The sequence below is a fragment of the Balaenoptera ricei genome, chromosome 7 (assembly GCF_028023285.1).
Source record: "Balaenoptera ricei isolate mBalRic1 chromosome 7, mBalRic1.hap2, whole genome shotgun sequence".
In the NCBI taxonomy this organism is placed as follows: Eukaryota; Metazoa; Chordata; class Mammalia; order Artiodactyla; family Balaenopteridae; genus Balaenoptera; species Balaenoptera ricei.
In genome coordinates this window covers 88,988,682-89,001,580 of record NC_082645.1, presented here as the reverse complement: position 1 = coordinate 89,001,580, position 12,899 = coordinate 88,988,682, and the positions used below count along the sequence as shown (strand labels likewise).

Here is a 12,899-nt window from a genome sequence, read left to right as displayed (position 1 = left end):
TTCTGTGTGAGGGCTTTCTCTAGTTGCGGCAAGTGGGGACCACTCTTCATCGCGGTGCGCGGGCCTCTCACTATCGTGGCCTCTCCCGTTGCGGAGCACAGGCTCCAGACGCGCAGGCTCAGCAATTGTGGCTCACGGGCTTAGTCGCTCCGCGGCAAGTGGGATCTTCCCAGACCAGGGCTCGAACCCGTGTCCCCTGCATTGGCAGGCAGATTCTCAACCACTGCGCCACCAGGGAAGCCCAATTCCATATTATTTTGAAGTCAAATCTAAATAGTCACACAATATCTGAATTAAACAATCAATATTTTCTATACAATGGCCTTGAATTCTAAATGAAAATGGAGAATATAAAGGTAAAAAAAAAAAAACTAGATTCAGAGAAAACTGAATATAATAAACTTCATCTAATACTCACTCAGCATTTTGATCTGTAGAGCTATGAACCGGCTTTCCCACAGTCTGGACCTCCTTTGATTAGGTAAAGCTGAATGATCTGAATTTAGCAATTTAAAATAGTTCTCCAAAATAGTGCTGGTTTCCACTTGACGCTGATCAGAGCTGCTAGTGAGAAGGATATGTACCACCTCTGTAAGGCACTTCAGAGTAAGTTCCACCTTCCTACCCACTTCTTCAGGATTTCCGTCCTCCCAAGAATCACAATCGGCCAAAACTCTCATGAGAACCTCCATGGTGGCTGGAGAAATTGCTTGCAAAGCATTCCTCTGAAACATGAGAGACAATAAAAATGAAACCCAAATCTAACTGAAGTGCTGTACGTTTTCAAAAACAAAGAGAATTTAATAAATCTGCAGATAACTTTTTCTTTATAAATCAACACTGAAAAAATTTTACACAGATACTTTGACAGACACCGCTGGTGTTTTATACATATTAGGTCTTCATTTCTTCACTACTAACAGAATTCTGATTTTATTCAGAGAGTCATCTGCCCATGTAGAAAACTTACTTACCACCCTCCCTTGTAGCTAGGGGTAGTAGCCATGTGACATAGTTCTGGTCAAGAATATATGCCAGTAGACCATGAAGAGGATATCACTTTACAAATAAAAAAGGGAAGGATCCTTTGCTCTTGGCTTTTTCACCCTTTTCCTGCCTGAAATGCAGACAAGAAGCTTGGAGCCACCTTTATATCATGAGGAAACAAGCCCCAGAATTAAAGTAGCAGGCTACAGAGCAGAACAGGAACACAAGGACCTTAGTCCCTGATGATATCATTGAGTTGCTGTGCTATCCCAGAACCGCCTGCATCTGGATTTCTTACGCAAGAATAAAAATAAACACGTCAATTTGGCCAAGCCTCTCTCAGGTTTTCTGTTGGTTATAGCAAATGACATATATCATTTATATCATATTATCCCAAATAATATAGATATGTAAGAGGACTGGCTTGGCTCTGATTCTACAAACATATTTCTGAAACTCTAAGTAACTGGTAACTTGAGGTGATCCATTAAACTTGAAATAAATATGTTGCCCTAAATTGTTAAATTCATAAATAATAAATCAGAGTATAATTATGTAAAATCATCTGAAAGTAATAACACTTAGGCCATTTGGACTGATTATCAATATGATAAATAATATCAATAATAACCAGTGCAACTATGGAAGAAATTGCTGATGGCCCATCCAACATCAATTTTCCTCTGCTTCCTTATTAACAGAACCCCTGATGTTTTGCTGGACACATGGCTACCAGGAATAAACATTACATTTCCTAACCTCCCCTGCTGCTAAGGAGGCTGAGGAAACAAGTTTTATCAAATTTTTTATCTGACCATATTTGCAACTTTGCAGCTATCTGATGGAGTCTGGCAAATGAGATACTGTCAGCTTTTCAGTATCTCCTTCAAAGATAATTGGCACCTGCCATTTGTCTCCTTCTTCACCTCCCCCTCCATCTTTGTGCCCAAAATGTAGACATGGTGGCCAAAACTCTAGATGCTATTTTGTACCACAAGAAATAATAGTAAGGATAACAAATTGACATTCAAAAGGTACCTGAGTCCCTGAAGAGGTTAGAGCCACCAGATTAACTCTGGACTGCTTACAGCTATCTTTTTTTTTTAAATAAAAGAAAAAAGGTACACTTCTACCTTAAGCTACTAGAACTTCAGTATTTACTGCTACTTTCAAGGAATCATAAATCTGATACCCCTGTGATATACTTCGTTCTTATAAGCACAGGCACTTTGTTAAGTGTTTTACATATATTATGTGTCATTTGGTCCTTATGACTGCCCTATAAGTGTTACTATTTCCACATTACAAATAGAGGAACTAAACAAATGTAAACAGTTTATCCAAGGTCACACAACTAGTTAGAAATGGCATAGGATTCAAAACTATGTCAGTCTGGCTCCAGAACCCCCGCTCTTAACATAGCACAAAAAAAGCATAAATATGCCAGTGGGAAGCCAGGCATGATGCTTTGGAAAGGGAGACCAGTCACTGGACTTTTTTGACTCTGTGACAAAGCCATTATTATGCCTTTAGCTATTCATCTAAATACCCTTGTACTGAGGCTATATTCAACAGCCTTCTGATTTCAATATATTTGTAACTATAGCTATGACCTGATTATAAGGATTTTGAATATTTTCAGTACATAAAATAATAAATTGGGCTTCCAACCTATTTGATTTCCATGTGAGTTTTAATTACTGGAGGTCTCTCGGGGCTCGATTACCCCAGGCCCTAACAAGAATAAGTCTGGGTATATTCAAAAAGGGAACAGGATCCAACCAGCTTCAGCATCAGTGAAAAACAATGTCATTTCCAATTTTACTCATGTACACTTATTAATTCTTATTCTTAGTAGTGGAGAAATGATGGAAATGGGGAGGTACTGAAGCAAAAGAAGGCTATTACCTAATAAAGGAAGGTGACAAAGCAAACAAACTGAAAAATAGGATTCTGGTCACCATCCCTCTCACTACAGAGACTCTTATCTTCTACTAGAGTGCAGAGGAGAAGGCAAGGTGGCCCACTAGGAAACCCAAGCAGTATTATTAGCAATACCTGTGATTTTTGTCATCATAGAAATCATATACATTTTCATGTATTATAGTTGTTGTAGTGTCTTGAAACATCATTTACCCTCATCTCTTCTTTGAAATTACATTAGTCACTAGACTTGCTGCTGTATTTTTTCATTTGATGTGTTGTAAAGAAGCACATTACTATGTTACAAATTTGTTTTGTTAATATTTTAGTAACTGCATTTCAGTATAGTTTCCTTTGTGATCATATGTATTTTATTTTAGGCACGTGAAAACATTCTGACAAGGGGCTATATCAGACTGCCAAAGGGGTATGTGATATAAAATATGTTAGAAACCTCTGATCTAAACTGTGTGGTTAAACAAAACAAGTAGAATATTCCTCATGAACTATAATCCTGTTTTCAACTAGTAGTTAGATTCAAAGTTTACTACAGACAGCTTTTAAGATGTTCAATTTAAAAAAATAAATAAAATTACTAGAACTTCTTTCTTATAAATAAGTTAAAAACTAGTTTAGTTTGTTGAAAAATGCATATAAGCCATGTATATATGCACTTAATAATTAAAAATAGACAGCAGAGTGACTAAATTCATATGTCTTAGGAAATCAAACGGCTAGAGTTTTATTTCATCAAATGAACTAACAGGGATGACTATCCTCTATATTCTAAAGTAAGAACTGGAAGCTGAAAGTTAATACAACTGAGAACTTCAAATACCAAAAACTGTTAAATCTAGTTATTTATGCAGTAATTTTATTGTTAATGCTAATATTATTAGGTTTTTTGGAAGTTAATAAATAAAAGTAAGTAAATTAAATTTTAAACAAGATCTAAACTCAAAAAAATATTTGTATGGTTCATGAAATTTTTAAAGAGACAAAGAATTCATTAAATAATCCATGGAAAACTTTTTGCACTGTTTACTATCATTTTATAGGTTAACTTTCAACATGTTCCTCACCTGCCCACCAGCTACAATGGCTCCAAAGAGATGCAATAAGCAACACTTAAGGCTTTCCTTGAGATGCTCACTTTCTTGAAAACATTCTGTGAATATAATACACAAATAAATAAATAAGGTTTCTCTTTCACAGTATGACTGATCTCTAAGGAATGTCTGACACAGAAACATCAAAAACGATTTGTGTAGCTGATTCACTTTGCTGCACAGTAGAAGCTAACACAACATTGTAAAGCAACTATACTCCAGTAAAAATTAACTATAAGAAACAAAACAAAACAGAACAAAATTTAAAAAAAAGATTTGTGAAATGCTAAAATTTGTTAAAAGGCAAAGTAAACATGCATTTTTTTTCATAGGAAAGGAAAAGAGAAACCATCAATCAGGGAGCATTTTAGATACTTTCTTTATGTTACCTCATTTAATTCTCATAATACTCCATACGAGGATGATATTTTGCCCTCATTTATAAATGAGCAAATGGAAGGTCAAAATTTAATACGGTGCCTAAAGTCATCGGGTTACTAAGTGACAGAGCTACAAATTAAACCAAATCTGAAATAAAACTAGATGTCTTTTTACTACTAGTACTACTGCTTATTAGTATAACTATTATTATTCAATTATAAAATTGAAAGAGTTAGATTAAAAGATTTCCTGGGTCCACTTCAGGGCCAATATTCTAAAGTTCTAGTACCAATAGTAACCTTTCTTTTAACATAATTTTATTGTTTTTAAAAGGTTATACATACACATTACACAGAAAAATTTAAACAGCATAAAAGAACTGACAAGGAAAAGCAAGTTTCCCTCTAACCTATTCCTCAATCCACCTTGCTCCCCACACCTTAAAAAAAAAAAAAAAAAAGCAAAAAAGCTCTACATATATTACTGCATTATGCTTTTTGCTTAATACATTATGCTTAATACATTCTGGGCATTATTACATCTTAACATATACAACTGCATTATTCATCAGTAGTGGAATGACTAGAGAGCATTCCACTACAACAATGTACCTTAATTTACTTAACCAGTTCTTTACTGATAAACGTTTATGCTTTTCCATTTTCTTTTGATACTACTAACAATCCAGTAATAAATATCCTTTTGCATACATCACACACAAAGACAAGATTATAACAATAGAATTATATCCAATTTTTATACATAAGAAACATTACCAAAAAGAAACAATTCTGAGTTAAAATGTATTGATAGAAATTTACATTTAAAAAATTAAGTCATTCCAGTTATGTTGGAGTAACTGTCACTACACGTTTTCTTGCTATAAATAACTAGAAAATTGGAAAAAATAGGCTCTAGAGATTTTTAGCTTCTAGAAATTGTCCTTGTATTGTGATACACAAGAGAAGGAAAGCAAAGTGAACCCAGGGATCACCTCAGCTTCTGGTTTGTAGACATTTTCTGAAAAGATGCAGAGAAAAGGGGAACCCTAAAAGAACATGGCGGTTTGCTGAGTTAGGAGACAGATAAAAAGTCTGGGGAGGCCTAGGTAACTGAAATTTGTAAAGCAGTACTTGAATGGAGGAAGCTCTACATATAGAGAAAGCAATCCAGAAATATGCAAAGGGCTCACTTTGAGTCCAAGTACCAGTCCTAAATTATAGTGTGAAATCCCACAAGACAGGCAGAAGTTGTAAACTGAAATGTCAGATTTCACACAGATGATAGAGTTCTATTCAGCCACAGAGGACATACAGAAAACAAATTCTAATCATAAGATTGCTGGAGTGTCAGATACTATACTAGTATTTGACAAAACAGGCAAGGAATATCACCAAGGCAAGGCAAGGAATATTACCATGGATACGAAGGGACATTTCATTATCAAAAAACAGGTCATGAAGATAAGGCTTTTCAAAAAATTTGCAATAGTTTATTTTAAAGACTTTATATCTACAAGTACTTGGGATAAATATTTGGGGATAAATTAACAAAATATGTGCACAATCTATATGCTGAAAACTACGTAATACTGGTTAAAGAAATAAATAACATACAAATAAACAATGAGATATATCAGATTCATGAATTGGAAGTCTCAATATTCTTAAGGTGGCAATTCTCCTCAAATGGTTCCATAGATTCAATACAATCCCAATCAAAATCCCAGCAAGCTTTTTTGTAACAATACTGAAAAATGGATTCTAAAATATATATAAAAATGCAAATGATCCAAAATAGTGAAAACAATTTGAAAAGGAAGAACAAAGTTGGAGGTTAATGACTTCAGGACTTAGTATAAAGTCACAATAATCAATACAGCGTGGTAACAGCATAAAGTTAGACATGTGAAACAAAAAGAGAATCCAGAAATCAACCCATGTTTTATGGTCAACAGATTTTTGACAAATGTGCCAAGGTAACTCAATGGAAGAAAGAAGAGCTTTTTCAACAAATGTTGCTGGAACAATAATGAAAAACGTTATGCTAGATAGAAAATACTAACTCAAAACAGGTAACTGACCTAATAGAAGAAAACATAAGAGGAAATCTTCATGACCTTGAGGTAACCAAGATTTCTTTGGTAAGGCACAGAAACCACAGATCATAAAAAAAAATTTATAAATTAGATTCCATTAATATTTAAAGCTTCTGTGTTTTAAAAGACTCAATTAAATGAAAAGGCAAACTGAATAGGATAAAATGCTCTTAGTGATCAAGTATGGAATAATTTTAGCATCAAAAACTATAACCTGATTGTAAAACACTGAATAAATAAAAGTCATTGAGTCCACAGTGATACACAAAAAAGAGAGAAATAAAACTTATTTGCCCCACTAGAAGTAACTATTATTTGAACTCATTTTGAAAACAGACAGTAAAAGGGAAAGATTTAAGTACTTTATCCAGTCTTTTTTGGAACAGCTATAGTTTATCCCCAGTTGATGAGGGAAAATTCTTTTTTACAGAATACAACAGCTGATAGAACTGTAAGGATAGAATTTGAAGACCACAATATTGCAACCCTCAATAAGACAACTGATCCAGGCAAGTATCATCAATGGATGCAAAATATTAAGTGAAAAAATGTTGAAAAATAAGATATTCACCCTATGCCACAGTATCATTCCAAGGATATCTTGCAAAATTGCAAAAGGAAAAACATCTTTACAATTGAAAATTTTCACTATCACTACTGTGAATACTGATTAACAAAGGGTAGGAAAAACCCTTTCTCCTTCTCTATAGGAAAATGGACCAAGAATTATATTTCTGGAAATCTGACAAATGTGGACCATCAATGAGTGACAAATGAGCTACCAGGCAACATTGCTTATGGTAAAAACGGCCCTTGATCTGGACTAGGAAGGCTATGATAACTATAAAATAACCTTGGGCTTCCCTGATTGCAACTTGTAATTTAGGCATTTCCCTTCCCAGGATGTGGAAGTTACATTCATGGGTTCATGGGTACATTCATAAGCTATACATGCCTTCTATGGGATACTGTACTTCAAAGCCAGAGTGGCTCACAGACCCACCAATTTGGTTTCATACCCTCACTTAGAAAACCCAAGAAAAGCCCTTGGAATGCTCTGAGATCTCCTCCTGAAAAGAAACACCTACACTGTTCCACTGGCATACTGGGTTTCCTACTGTGGACATGTGAGTTTGATTATCTAGCTGAAGGCAGTATCACTACTGGTGGTTAAGCAAAGTGGGCACTGTAATCATCTTCACCAAGCAATCAAACAAAGGACTATTTGGTTAGCAGACATTTGGTCCTGTCCAAAATGTCCATAAGATACTTGGTCCATGCCAAAAAGTCCTTGACATTTGGTCCTACCCAAAACCATGTGGCATGAACCAAATATGTTCATCTGGATAGGAGCAAATTTCAAGGACCTTTTGGCATAGCCAAATGTCTTATGGACATTTTGGACAGGACCAAATATCAAGGATCTTTTGGCGTGGACCAAATGTCATACATATTTTGGACAGGACCAACTGCCCTTCCAGGGACTATTTGTGTTATTTTATTTCTTAAAAAAAAAAAAAAAAAAAGAGTGAGAGAATTAAAGCAAATATGGCAAAATGACAAAACGTTAAGATCTGACCAATGTGAGTGGGAAACACAAGGTGTTCCTTTTATATTCTGCAAAATTTTCTACATTCTTAAAATATGGCAAAATCATTTTTTAAAGAAAGAAAGCTAGAGTCCATATAGGTCATACAAACAGGGACCAATTCTCTCAAGTTTATTTTCAGTAAAAATTCTGAAGTTTTAAAATATAATACCGTCATTAAAACATTCAGCTCTTCTCAAAAGAAAAACACTTTGAGAACAATGAATTAAGTAAGACCAAGAAGAATAATCACAACAAAACATGAATCAAGTACTCCAGTAATAGTTTCTTAGAATCTTTATCTTATAAATACACAAAGCTGAATCAAGGTCAGAATCAGAGTAAGAATAAGGAACAATCAAAGTAACATCAGAATCAAAGCAAGAGAAATTAGAGCTGTTACTTACGATAAAAGAAAGGGACAAACTCCACTGTGAGAGAAGCTGGTTTATATTTCTGTCTGCTCTTTTCCACAGTACTAAGGATTCGTCTATCGTTAAAAAGAAGTTAATACCAAATTACAACATGGGCAAGTAGAGAAGGCACAATTACAAAAACAATTATAAAATAAATTTAATATTTTACTTTTGATTTGTGTACTGAATAATACATCACCAGGATTGGCATAATCTTGAAAAGGAAGTCTAGCCACTAATTTAAATGCTCGCCAACTGAAAGGATTTCTTCTTTCGAATTACACAAAAAATTTAAAACAATTAACGGTGAAACGTAGCAGTCACATTAAGTTTCCTAACAACTGGAAATAGAAAAAGGAAATAGCCATTTAAAATTTCCAAAATGTAAAAGAACTAGTTCAGTAGTACTGCTAATTTGATACATAAGGTAGTAGCTTATTCCTACAGTGCAGCTGAAATTTATCAGAAATCAAGCTACTCTGTGCCACTTTCTGAAATTTTATCTGGACACAAAGACTCCATACCACTGGCTTCTTCCACCTGAAGGATACAGATCCAGAGGGCTGGGATTATTTTTGTTTTTAATCACAATTTCAGTAATTTTGATGGCTGAAATATTTCTACAGACTTCGGTAAGGCCAACACAAACAGCATGTGCATTTACAAAGAACATTTCAATTCAACACAAAATGAATCTTTTAGATGGGCATGGTGGGTGTGGGGCTTAGGGAATAAAGGTTACTGTTACAATGACATATCAGCAACTGGTGGACTGTTGAAAATCAAAAAAAAAAAAAACCAGACTTTTTTCCGTCCCCTAAACAAGCTCTTAACACTGTTAGAAACCTAGAAAAATGGTACAGGTGAACCGGTTTGCAATGCAGAAATAGAGACACAGATGTAGAGAACAAACCTATGGACACCAAGGTGGGGAAGTCGCGGGGCAGGTAGTGGTGGTGGGATGAACTGGGAGACTGGGATTGACATGTATACACTAATATGTATAAAATGGATAACTAATAAGAACCTGCTGTATAAAAAAATAAAATAAAATTCAAAAATTCAATTAATTAATTAATTAATGTATAAATACGCTCCAAAATCTTTTTGCTCTCACTAAAAAAAGTAGTAAAATCATGCCTTTACAGAGAGCAAGTGATTTAATAAACTTTGTTAAATCTTAAAAAAAAAAAACACACACACTCTTAGAGCCAACAAAAATGGAAAATATTTGGAGAACAGCCACATAGAAATTCCATACATTTAAATACGATCTACTGATAAAGTACTGGATTAAGATGCCTTCTTCTCAACAATTTGAACAATATTCAATTAAGGTACTGAAATTATTTTCTTTATAATTATTACAATTGTTCCTTATAATTATACAGAAAGAAAAGCCAATTGATCACGGAATAAGCCGAACAGGATAGGCACAGCTGGACTTAGTACTGACTAAAGAGTACTAAAGAGTTCTAAGATCCAGATCTAATATCCAGATTCACTAGAAATCATATCAGATACCATTTGCCACTGCACTGCTTTCCAAATCTGTGCCTATTTCCATTGTGTAGAGGGCTTAAGAATTATCATAATTCTGTATTTATTTTAATTTCAAATATAACATCTTAGAACATTATTGGATCTTCCTATTTAAGATCATTATCAAAAATTTTTATGTGTTTCCAACAATACAAATATTACTAGAGTTTCAAATAAAAAACTGAGTCATGCCTTAAAAAAATTAGTCATGTTGTAGAAAAATTAATTTTAAAAGGATGAAATCTGGTTTAGCTTTCAGTTAGGTTTTTCCACGCGATTATTTACATTTTGCACATTTATTATAAATTATGATATTAACTAATATATTGGATATATCCTATTCAAAAATCCTGTGCTACAAACAAAAATAAAGCTTCTCATTTGATTAACATAATGAAAATGTACTCCTGCAATTTGTGATTAATGACTCATTCTAAAGGCTCTGTATTAGATGTAACATATGAACATAAATAATTTCCATTATAATTGTGCTAAAATTTAATAAGCTAAATTAAAGAGGTGAAAACTATTATACATAACACAAATATTAAAGCATAAGTAGTTTGCAGTGCATGTTTTCAATAGGATAAGACAAAACAGCTAATAATGTACCATTTTTAGAACACAGTATATTTGGTTGCTCCATTATTAGCTGATATTTGGGCCAAGCGTTTAGCACCTAGTTGATGCCAATACATATCAACAGGTTGCTGAGAGGGATGCAAAATGTTTGCTTGCATCTCAGTTTTCTAAGTTTATGTCCCCTGGTCAATTTTTCTGTGCTTTTGTGTGTGTGTGTGTGTGTGTGTGTGTGTGTGTGTGTGTTCCCATCATACCTAGAACATAACTACTTTTCTTAATTTTTCAACTTTTTATCTGGAAATAAGTTCAAGCTCTTGCAAAAGCTGCAAGAATAAAAATAGTGCAAAAAACTTCAAGTATAGTCTACCCAGGTTCATTGTTAAAACTTTATCCTAAATGCTTTATAATTTTCTCACTCCCCCTGAAAAAAATATATATGCACATATATCTATATATGAGATATATATTTATATATACACATATTCAGACCTATAATATTTTTCAGAACATTTAAGGGAAAATTATGAATATAGCCTTTTACCTCTAAATATTTTAGTGGATAATTCCTAGGAATAGGGATACTGTCTTACATAATACTACAGTACAGTTATAAATTTCAATACGCTTAACATTAATGTAATACATTTATCTAATCTACCATTCATAATCCAGTATGTCAACTGACCTAATCATGTCCTATAGCATTGCCACCTTCCCACCCCTAAGTACAGTTTCCTGTCCAGGGTCAGGTATTGCATTTGGCTGTCACATCTCTTCAGCATCCTTTAATCTGAAACATTTCCACAGCCTTTCTTTATGACACTTTTAAAGAATACTGTCTCCTAACCCCTCCTTTTATTCATTAAAATGTTGTTCATTTGGAGTTTGCTTGATGTTTCCATACACTTAAGATTCAGATTATGCATTCTTGGCTGGAATATTATGCAAGCAATGATGGGTCCTTCTTAGAGTATCACAGTTGTAGGCACAGGATGTCCACCTGCTTCTCAATGATGATGTTAATTTTGATCATCCAGTCAATGTACTACCCAGTACTGTACAAAATAACTACTAATTTTTCCTTTGCAACAAATAAGTAATCTGTGGAGAAACATTTTAAAACCATGCAAAAGCCATGTTCCTTATCAAAACCTGCCCCTAGACTTAGCATCCTGATCCATATCTTTCCTATGATGTGTGCAAAATGCTGATTTTTTTCCCAACACCAGCAGCCCCTGTACATTACTAACTGGCATTTGACCTTCTAATGTAAGCAAAAGCCCTCTCTTCTCCCCTATCTCTCTTTCCCTCTGTCTCTCTCTCTCTCTCTCTCTCTCAATCTTTATCAATCACTGGTATGGACTCGTGAATTCCTTTTTTCCCCCATGGTTTATAATTCTTTAATTAATTATTTTTGCATATATATTGTCTGTCCCAGATTTGGCCAGTAGGAGCCCGAAGACATAACTTAATGTAAATTATTTTTCTCGGGACTTCCCTGGTGGTCCAGTGGTAAAGAATCTGCCTTACAACACAGGGGACGCAGGTTCGATCCCTGGTCAGGGAACTAAGATCCCACATGCCACAGGGCAACTAAGCCCGTGCACCACAACTACTGAGCTTGCGAGCCTCAACTAGAGCCCATGTGCCGCAAACCACAGAGCCCACACACTCTGGAACCCACACACCACAACTACAGAGCCCACCCACCCTGGAGCCTGCGCGCCACAACTAGAGAGAAGCCTGCATGCCGCAACGAAAGATCCCGCATGCCTCAATGAAGATCTCACGTGCCGACCCAATGCAGCCAAAAAAAAAAAAAAATTGGTGAAATAATGTTTTTAAAAAATATTTTAGTCTGTGGGCAGACAATGAGTCCTACTGAACTTACACTGGGAACAAAGTAGGAAGTCAATAAATATATTGTTTGTTTTTGTTTTTTGGCTGCCATGAGGCATGCGGGATCTTCGTTCCCTGACCAGGGATCGAACCCATGTCCCCTGCAATGGAAGCATGGAGTCTTAACCACTGGACCACCAGGGAAGTCCCAATAAATATATTTTTAAATAAATGCTTGAATGAATAAGTCATTTTCAGGAAAGATTTCTTTCCCTATACTTATTTTAGTTCCATTTGGAGAAATCTTTCTAAATATGACGGATTCTACAAATAAAATCAAAATTGGCCTAACAGATTAATCAAATCTATTAATTAAATCAAATTACACATGAAGATATGAAAAACATCCATATATTTCATCAAATAAGAAACAT

At 34.6% G+C, this 12,899-nt stretch overlaps 1 protein-coding gene across 3 annotated transcripts in view; it reads right to left on the bottom strand.

Moving 5' to 3' along the window:
• The window catches only part of NBEAL1 (neurobeachin like 1), a 161,692-nt gene that overhangs the window by 113,507 nt on the left and 35,286 nt on the right, over positions 1-12,899 (bottom strand). For 2 of the 3 annotated variants that reach the window (XM_059928503.1, XM_059928504.1), the window contains exons 7-9: positions 8,494-8,576; positions 3,993-4,078; positions 419-725 (exon numbers count right to left, since the gene is read on the bottom strand). In XM_059928503.1, coding sequence (XP_059784486.1) covers positions 419-725; positions 3,993-4,078; positions 8,494-8,576 — 476 coding nt within the window. The remainder of the gene's footprint in view (positions 1-418; positions 726-3,992; positions 4,079-8,493; positions 8,577-12,899) is intronic. The other variant, XM_059928505.1, reaches the window with a different exon arrangement.